The sequence below is a fragment of the Egretta garzetta genome, unplaced genomic scaffold, assembly GCF_000687185.1.
Source record: "Egretta garzetta isolate BGI_Z169 unplaced genomic scaffold, ASM68718v1 scaffold38, whole genome shotgun sequence".
Lineage (NCBI taxonomy): Eukaryota > Metazoa > Chordata > Aves > Pelecaniformes > Ardeidae > Egretta > Egretta garzetta.
This window is the reverse complement of record NW_009260667.1, coordinates 1,619,393-1,629,650: the sequence shown is the minus strand read 5'-3', so window position 1 is coordinate 1,629,650 and position 10,258 is coordinate 1,619,393. Positions and strand designations below refer to the sequence as shown.

Genomic DNA, 10,258 nt, shown 5'->3' with positions numbered 1-10,258 from the left:
CATTTTCAGCGCTTCACCTCTGCACTGCAGTAAGACAACTTTAATTTTACTAATGGTCACCGGATCATGAAAACGTGGCTGGGGGTGTTTTTTTTGTTTAATTTTAATTTGCAATGATAAATTTTAAAGCTACCTCTCTTGGTCAGTCTCTCAGGGTAGTCCCATGTGATGGTGCACAGAAAGTGTCGTGGTGCTTTATACTATAATAGTAGTGGTAATTAAAGCTCGTGTTGTTGCCGAGGTTCATGCTGTCATACTACAGTCAAGGTATAAGAGAAATTCTTCTACCCTGCCTTACGCTTGTAGAGACTGATCTTGTGGTTCAGGAAGTGGTTAAATGGCAGCTTTCTACTTGTACAGGTGCAGTGTTTTGCTTCTGCTTGAAGGAGAGTAGGTATTCAGAAGTATAAGTTGAAGACCTCACAGAACACAAGATAGTCAACGCATCTGGCCATATTGAAGAACACTGATTACCTTTGACTTCTCATCCCCTCCCTGCCCTTTTTCTCTGCTGAAACTGGCTATTCTGATAGTCTCAACATGTAGTAATACTGCATGAAAAAGTGAAATGGTGCTTGGAAGAAAAAGAAAATACTGAAGATATTGTGAGATATGTCTGTTTACTTGGGCTAGAAGACCGTATTACTCATTAGTTGCAGTTAGATTTCTGGTAGTTAAGATTTTGGTAAAATGTCTAGTAGAATGCTGAGTAGTTCTGGCGTATGTTACTATAGTCTCTTCTGTGGCCTCTAAGTGACACAAAGGCAGAGTTATGTTAAATTAAGTTTCTGGTTTCTCTAAAGTGCCATTGGAATGTTGATCTCCTGCACCATGGTAGTTGTTTTCTTTGAAATATGGAAGTAGCATCTTAGGTGATCTGCTTGGTGATGTGTGCAAACACCAGAACTGTCAATAGTCTTGTCAACAGATCCCAACAAGAAAACCCGGCATATGTTTCGGAACTCTTTTCCACTGTTTGGACAGTTCAGTAGTCCAGAAAAAAATGCACAAATATGAAGTTCTTGTTAATGTGATAGTTAACTTGAAATAGTGTTATGACCAACACATTCAAAAGTAAACGCAAGTCTGGTATAGCTGCAGGTTGGTTGGGTTTGTGTACTAGATGAATAGGCTCAATTGCTTGAAAAACTAATTCATTTTTTTATGTGATAAAGGAATGGAATGATAAAGTAATGTCATTAGTCAAATCTGCCACTTTAGTGATCCTATCCTTTCATCAGATTTCTTGGAGTCTATTTGTTAGAATTAAGAAATATGAGTTGTTAGAGACTCTGCTTTTCAACAGCTGATTTTTTAAGTTCTTCATGCTGGGTTTTTCACAGTCCAGGTGTTAAAGGAAAATTAATTTAATTAGGGAGTCAGTTATATTTAAGAAATCCTCATACAGTCTCTCTATACCTCTTAAACATCAAGACACTTGAGGCAAGACCAAGCTGCATGCAAACCAGTATTGATCTGGCGTTACTGGTTAGCTAGATACTGTTGACTCATGTCAGTCTTCTTATAGTTTTTAGTGCTACCTTACTAAAGACAACAAAAAAACCCCCTGTTGATTGTGACCAAGTGTTATAACATACTTGTATTTGGAATTTTAGTCTTTGGTAAGTACTAGAAAACACAGATAGGCCCTCTGCACAGCAAAGTTGAGAAACATGTTAAGTGTAGTTCTATCTGTTTATATCCTACAACTTTGAGATACAAATATGACTTATTTTAAAGCAGTATCAAGATCTTTCTTAGTTGAGAGCAAACAGATCCTAAGCATATATTTTTCTGTCTTACCTCCTTGCTCTTCTGCAGACCTTGGAGCTTGAAATGTCTATTGTAGTAACAAAGGCTTCCCAAGTTGAACAAATGTTATGATTACTCTCTTTGGATATAGCGGAAACTGCTAATTTAAGAGTAGCATCTTGGCAGATTATTTTGATAACCATCTGTATGTGGTGGTGGTGTGTTGCCAACTGTTCAAGTAGTGTTGCCAGAGTTGGGTTTAAGATTTGTTAGAGCTATAGTAGCAGCGGCCTAAGCAGACAGGCAGGATTTTGAAAATGTAAGGGTGTTTCTTGTTTTGCCTTTCCGCGCTTGCTTTGTAACATCATGTTATCTTAGAGAGACACCAGGATAAGTGAGAATGGGGATTTTGGAAACCTGGTTCAGAGGGTGTGGCTACTGAAGAACTTATTCCACATCATTGGAGTAAGAACTATTGACCTACTAGGTATAAGAATGATTTGAAGAAATGCCAATGGAACATACATATTTGTAGCTTTAAAGTAGTGATAGCGAAACAGCTAGAAGCTTACCTCTCCAGTTATAGGAAAGAAATACTCTCCTGTTGTATACTTGAACTTCAAATTAAAACACAGGATCAGAATAATGAGCAAGATTTTTTTTTTTAATATAGAGGAGTCTTGTAATGGGTATTTCCTTATATAAGGAGGAAACTTGTGCATGTTTGGTAGGTGTAAATGTTTGAAGTGTTTCTCATAGGCTTTACTGTGGGAAGGATGGGGAGAATGTAATTACTTTTCTAGTTTTGTACGTTTAGGATTTCTGTATCTTCTGTTCCCTTAGAAGAAAAAGATGTGTTCTGTATTAAGTGGAAACACTCTGTCTCTTGTTTCTCCCTTACACACTCACAGAAAGCCACGAAGAAAACTGACAAACCCAGGCCAGAGGAGAAGGATGACCTAGATATAACAGAGATGAGTAATGAAGATCTTCAAGAGCAACTTATGAAGTATGGACTGAATCCTGGCCCGATTGTAGGTAGGTCAACTGAACTAGCAAATATTAATCTGTTCAACATATTTCTCACTAAGCCTCAGTTCTGAGTACTCTAAGCTTCTCTGATACAGTTGCTTATTAAGTTTAGTATCAATACTGTTACAATCCCACTTCCCACTTAAGATGTTTTCATTGAACTGTTTACATTGAGAAGACTTGAAGCCTTTACAGTGTAGCGAAGTCCACAGTTTGTTCCTCTTGTGTTCTAGGCCAGCTGGAGATATTCCAGCTTCTGTTCTGAAGCTGTGTAACTGCTGAAGTTCAGCGCTGGGGTAATTAGGTCTTCTGGTACAGAGGTTGAGATCTGGGGCCTGCTTAACTAGAAAATGCACGTTACATAATAAGCTAATAGCATCGAGAACAGAATGAGAACGTGGAACTTCCCCTTTCCTAGAGCATTTCCTACTCATTGCGTTGTGCAGTAATGTTTTCCTTTGCTAATTTTTTTCTGGCCCCTTGAACGTAGCATTCTATTGTGCATGCTACCCTACGTCAGAAGTCCCTGACACCAGCTTAATCTCCTGCCTTGGGCACTCATCTGTGACGTAGGATCAAAGCTCCTTGCCTTTCAGGTTGTGCACTAGCCTAATGGCCAGGGACTTTGATTTCACAACTCTTCAAAAATGATGGTCACCTGCACTGTGCTGAGCCTTCTGTTCTTGAAATCCTGGGTGGGTGGAAATGTCAGTGATAGAGCCTGGAGGTCTGTGTGTATTCAAGTCTTCTGCATAATATTTTGTTAGCTGTTTCTATATGCCTTCTGGCTTAAGCTATCCCTCTTGGATAGCACTCAAGTCTTCTGGAAAATTCAAGTACCTACGCAGTCCACTGGAAAGATGTTCAAATTTGGTCTAAGTAAAAGCTTCAGTTCTTACAGGGTATGGGTTCTGTTTCTTGTGAGTCTGCCACTTCTTTTTGAGGGTGGCTGCTTCTTACCTGAAATCTTACATGGTTAGACCTTTCTGCAGCTAACAGTTCGGGCACCAGTCACCTCTATATATTTTTGTCAGCAGTCCTCACATGGAAGTATGAGCTAGACTTGATACCTTTTAGTTTTAAACAGCTGTCCTCTTGGATCAAATGAGCCAATCTGATGGCTAGGTGCAGCAACAGGAAGTTCTGTTGTTGCTGCTTACCTGTAACACCTCTGATGCTGATTGGACTGAATTTGTCAACAGGGCAAAGGTTAAACTACAGGGGAAGGGGTGTTAATTCCAGGGTAAAGGGATTAAGAGGATAATAGTTGAACCTGCAACTGTTGCCCTTGCAATAACAATCTCACTAATTTTTTTGTGAGGGCGTAGCAACTGGCATATTGCAGCATATGAAACAAAACGGCTAAGAAGCAGGTAACTTCCCTTTCCATAGATAAATGCTTGTAACTTTTCGTGTGCTAACAGGTCTAAGTTCATCTTCAGAATTCTTTTAAACCAAAAACTTAGAAGCCTTAGAGGTAGAGTTGTATTACCTAGAGGTATATGCTTTGGGGCATACAGACGGATTAAAAATAAAAAAAACATACATTCAGAGATTCCCAAGGAACATATAACAGCCAAGTTCTAGCAATCAAGGAAAGATGAAAACTGTATCTTTAGCATGTATCCTTCCTTGTTATAGCTACTACTAGGAAACTTTATGAGAAAAAACTGTTGAAACTGATGGAGCCAGGTCCAGAACTGAAGGCACCTGTGCCTCTCCCAGCGATTTCCTCAACTGCTGAGAACACCAGACAGAATGGAAATAATGATTCTGACCAGTACAGTGACAATGAAGAAGGTAAGACTTAAATGGAACTTGCATGTGAACTATTCAAACTATACATCGGTAATATTCGCAGTAGAAGAAATATCTAATGAGGGTGTGATCTTGCTGTTAGGTGAGACTTTAAGAAACTGCTGTAGACCATGCAAGTCATGTACTTGATCATGCAGTACTAGCACAGTGATCCAGGTGCCTGTTCTGGGAAAGGAAACTTTTTGCTACTAAACTGTTCCCTCTTGTCCATTTTCCCCAGATTGGAGCCTGTAAATCTGATAGGTAGGAGAACTGTGTATGAAGTGTTCCAGTGTTCTTTGCGCTTCATCTTTAAGTGCAAGTGCAATTTTGTCTTGTGGTGCTTATGGTAGTTATCTTTACTGTGGGATAGTGTATGAATGTTTGTTTATTAAACTTCTGTACTTTTCATGTTGTTTAATGTCTCTCATATATGATGACTCAATCCCTTCTATGCTCTGTTCCTTATGGCCATAGTTTGGAGTGGGTCGATTGGTCTTGGGCGTGGGTTTTGATACCAAATTTATATCAAAAAAAGTATAGGAGTGGGGAAAGTGGAACCTAAACCATACACTCATACATCTTACAAAAAGTAAAAACAGTGTAGGCTTTAAAGAGTGTCTTGATTGGAATGTTAGAAGATGCTTATTTTGTGTGGTTTGGGTTTGGTGGTGGTGTGGGTTTTTTGTTTTGGTTTTTGGTTTTGTTTTTTGTTTTTTTGTTTTTTTTTTTTAAATAGGAACTTCCAGGTTGAAATGCACCTAGGAACTCAATGGATCTCCCACGCATATTTGGGCTTGTTTTTGAACTTTAATCTCTTGTACTTTTGGAGGGGAGGGATGGGTGTTAGAGGTTTGTTTGTTTATTTTTAGGACAGCCAAGAGCCCGGTCACAACTGACAGCTATCTCCTTATACTTAGATATGCTTAATCTAATTACCAAACTGTTCAAACAATGGGGGGGGGAACAAAACCAAACACTCCCACATGCCAAAAAAAAAAAAAGTTTCTATAAATAAATATGTTGGTGTAGTGCTGTTAGAATTTTAAAAAGGGTGTGGGAATAATACATCCTCTTACTGGTAAGATGACTCCTAACCACTGACCCTTCTTCTGCATCAAAAAGGAATTCTATATAAAAGGACTTATTTTGAATGAAATTAAATTAATAGCCTAAACAGTGTTGAAGAGCTTCAATACCCTTAATACAGTCTATAGTATAATGGTACTTTGGTTTAAAGTAATTGCAATGTGATACCAGTTTCTAAATGGAACTTTGCGGTTGGTCAAAGTTTACCTGAAATGTAGGATTTTTAGGACAAAACTGAAATACTTGGGTCAGTGTTTTAAAATAATTTTTAAGGTTATTCTTCAAAAGTCTTTTGCTCTACATTCAGTGGAGAAACTTACCTGTATCTCACAACTTTTTAAGGAAATGGTAACTCATGACAGTTACGTTGCCTTTTAAAATTATTTTTTATTAAAATACAATTAGTTTAAACTAGTACAACAACCAGTAGTATTACAGAAACTAGTTATTTTAAAACTGGTTACAGATCTGAAGTCTGAGATGAGGCTTGAGAAGAGAGAACCATTGAAAGCCAGGACAAAGACTCCAGTAGCACTCAAACAAAGAAGAGTTGTTGAACACAACCAGGTATGTTTACTTTAGTGGCATCTGGAATGGCTACTAACGGCAGGTGATGTGCTCGCTAAACGCTTACTAATTTTAACATAAAATCATATTTGATTAAGTGGGCTATGCTGTTTTTCAAAAGTTCTTTCAGAAAGCCTGTTCTAATACCGCATGAAAATCTTGTAAGTTAACTATAGCTGCTGTTTTTAGCCTGTCTGATAACGTTCAAAATTATGGTCTGCTAAAAGCTGTTTGTCTGACTTGCTGCTGTAGTACCTCCTAGAGAAAAATAATAGGCAACCTTAACATGTTTCATTTTGGCAACCTGACAGTTTTGTAAGTCAGATGGGCTGATGTCATCCTGTTGGATGATTGTAAACAACTTGCTTCGATAAACGAAGCAGTTTCTCAAAAAAAAGTTTGGAAAAAGGTAGTTTTTTGGGGTTTTTGTGTGTGTTTGTTTTAGAATTGTTTTTAAATACATATATGATTTCTATCTATCTGGTTTGATGTCTATAGGTATATGTATGCATTTTCAATACATCTGTTTAATTACTGTGATTTAAATATAATACATGAAGTAACGTACTTCTGTATATGCCTGTATTTATATATATACAGAAGTGTGTGTATTTGTGTACACATATGCACTAGCTATCTATACAATATTTTTCCTCAGCTATGCTTATAGCAGCAGTAGTAGAGTAGACATTAATTTGTTGGAAAGCTTCTCCTAAGAAGAAAAATAACAGCAAGTTTAACTCTCACTTTATGTACCACTTGTTTTTTACTTATAAATAATATTAGTTCTGTTGTCTTGGTGAAAGAGGGATTTTACAGAATCACCTCAAGTCTTCAAACTGCTGGCTGAATACTGGATTCAGTAGTTGGTGGCTGATCTGTCCTTTTGATATGACAGTGTCACTAAATACCCTGTTCCCTGCTTAGGTTGCTTAGGATCTTTATGGTGTTACTCATCTGACCAATAAGTAGTGGAGTTGTGCTACAGTAAAGGACTTGTATAGAAAACATTCAGGGACTCAAAACATGACCTGTTAATGGCTGGATGTATTTTAGCAGATCAGTGACTTTTCTCACTACTTTATAGTATGGTAAATGCCAGGTGCATCCTATTTAGATGGTATGTATGTATAAACATGCTTTTGCTATGGATGTCTCTTAAAGCAGGTAACACACTGCTATGTGAGCTTGGGTAATACAACACAGTTATGGAGATCCATAACTAGTTCTGCTTATTTTTAGTGTACAAGCAAAACAGATTTCACTTCTACAAACCAAAATACACACACACTTCAACACACAAAATATTCTTTAATTTATTCAGGCAACTTCTGTTCATGATGGTCTTTATAATAGACATCTTGAATCTTGAGGGGTTTGTATTTTAAGGATTACTTTTTTCTAAATTGCTATTCACACAGAAATCCCTGTCAGCCTCAGTGTAATAGAGGTATATAATTTGGCTATCAACAAACAAAGCTTCCTAGTCTTCAGGAACCCACTTACAGAATAAAAGTGAAGAGATCCAGTGATGTAATTTTGTGACATTTAAGTGATGAGTGCTTACTCAATTTTTTTGTCACCCAATTTCACTGTAATAACATTAGGTCATTCCTGTGTTTTGTCTTGCAATCTTTTACATGTGCAGTATAGATGCAGTATCTTGTGATTTGCATATTTTAATTACCATCAGTTAATCAAAGGAATATCACTTGATTAATCCAAAATGATCTAATTTCAAAATGATGCCAAATTCTTCAGGAACTCTCTGTACCTTGCTAAACCTTTTACCTTTCGACTTCTGACTGCTGTGCTTAAAAAAAACCCCAACCAAACAAAAAAAACCCCCAAACCCCCCACCCCACCCCCAAAATTCTACAGCTGCTTGAAGCCAAGAACAACTCGATGGTTTTGGCTAGCAAATGTGTGTAGTCATCTATTTTGCTGAGAATAAAAGTGGAAGATGCTGAAGATTTTTTTTTTTCTCCCTCTTCCTGTGAAATTGGATCTTCAGTTTGCAGCTGATGTTTCAAGTGACTGCTCATTCTGCAGAATTACATGCAACTATCGTGCGCTGTGTGGCATTGGCTCAAAGATTATGTGGCTCTGAAGAGTGGTGGGGCTGAATTGGTTGGTTGTGTGATATGAGCAAGTCACTTCTGGGTCCTGTGCAGCACTAGTCTTAGTCCAAACATACACAGCTGAAATGATTGTCTGTCATTTGGCATGGATGGATGTTGTTGTTCTCTTAAGAGTGCAAATAGATAGTCTTTAAGCAGGCTGGTGCAGAAGAAATAGGGTGGGGAGGTTGAGCAGGCTTACGGGTCTTACCAGTCAGTCAGCAGTGGAGGGCTAGATGAATTTGAGCTCAGCTGTTTGTGCTTAATTGCCTCCTCATAGTGAATTGGAATTTCACCTAATTTGAATGCCTCCTTCCAATCGGGTAGGTGAAAGAGTTAGAGTTCAAAACTGAATCTAAGGCCTCATATTAGATGGCACTGGACAAAAAGAGGAGGGCTAAACAACTTAAATGTTAAGGAGTCTAGCAATGTAGAACTATTTTCTCACCTTGAAACTTTGTATAGTGGCATTCTGCATGTGTTGTGTTCTACTCCTCCCTGCATTTTTTTGACTACCTGTATAGCTGGGCTTCTTAAAAATGAAACATGCAGCATTGCAGCTGCTGGCATACAAATTTCATGTGGCATACATGCCATAAAAAACTTGGTAAGTGATAGCTGAGGTAAACTCATAATCTATAGCTTCACTGCTTTTGAGTAATGTGACAGGTAAAGCATGTGCTGAATAGTACTTGTAGACTACAGAATTGTAACTTTCTGTGGATATATACAGAGTGTTAGTGTACCTAAACATGCATGTTACATTTATGGGATAAGCAGACAAGGCCTGCTCAATTGACAGTGAGGATAACTATAACTGTAGACAACAATTTTATTTTTTTTTTTAAATTTTGTCTGGTGAATATGCTCTGCTGAAGTCTGGATGGGTTTTATGCAGTAGATTCTGGTTTTTTCCTAGGCTTTTCATGCAAGAAAAAACTTGAGACTTGGTACTTGAAACGCATGACTGACAAGCATCTGAAGAACTAAGGAGGGACGCATTTTTTTACTGAAGTACTTCTAACTTTTCATTAGAAGAAAACTAGTTCCTAGTCAAACAGCCTGGGGTGGAGGAGCTCTCCATTAGTAGGATGAGGGAATTGCCTTACTGCCTTCTTGAGTGGAATGTGTTTGAGTGGAACCATGCTGAAATTGGTGTTTTTCTCCGAGCTTCTAAAGAAGAACACCTCTAAAATGGGAAATGTGTGGGGGTGAGTTAGGGAGCCATGATTGAAGGTTGCAGGTTAAGTTTTTCTTAATAGGGAAGAGAAGCCAGTGAATTTATAAAGAGGGGTTGGGAGATCTTTCATCAGAATTCTGTTTAAATTGAAAAGAATATTGGAGACTCAGGCTTAAATCTACAGTTCTGTACAAAACATCTGAATCTATTTGGACTTGAGGTCTGTGCATAAATATACATCATTTGGTTTTCAAAGTATTTCAGTGACTTTGGGGTAAAGCAAAACACTTGTGCTCCCTCTGCTGGATCTGTAGCAGCTGTAATACAGAACTTATGTTGCTCATAAAGCTGCTCAGCTTCTGGTTTCACTGGAGTAACTTTGAAGATACTCTGTGTCATACCCCTGTCCCATGTCCTGCCCCCCACTTCCCCCTCCTGATAAACACTTTCCAGCCTGCTCTCTTAACACATTGTTTTGGGGCTAATACTGTTCCAGTGAAGTTATTTCTGCTGTTAAATCTGTAATTGACAGTTGCACCAGTCTGTAAAACTTCATTGGCACCAAGTGTAGCTCCAAAAACTTGGTCATACATCAATGCATGAGGTGTTAATGTGCAAAGATTTCAGTATTAACAAAGTAATAATTTTTCTTTTTAAACTTAACCAAATAAAAAGGAAAATCTTGCATATAATCTAGGAGAAGCAGGCCCTCTTCTCTCTT

General features: G+C 38.0%; 1 protein-coding gene across 2 annotated transcripts in view; it reads left to right on the top strand.

Moving 5' to 3' along the window:
* The first annotated feature begins 2,638 nt into the window (after positions 1 to 2,638).
* The window catches only part of TMPO (thymopoietin), a 12,592-nt gene continuing 4,972 nt past the window's right edge, over positions 2,639 to 10,258 (top strand). The window contains exons 1-3 of one of the 2 annotated variants that reach the window (XM_035901040.1): positions 2,639 to 2,790; positions 4,426 to 4,584; positions 6,137 to 6,237. In XM_035901040.1, coding sequence (XP_035756933.1) covers positions 2,727 to 2,790; positions 4,426 to 4,584; positions 6,137 to 6,237 — 324 coding nt within the window. In that variant the 5' untranslated portion in view covers positions 2,639 to 2,726. The remainder of the gene's footprint in view (positions 2,791 to 4,425; positions 4,585 to 6,136; positions 6,238 to 10,258) is intronic. The other variant, XM_035901039.1, reaches the window with a different exon arrangement.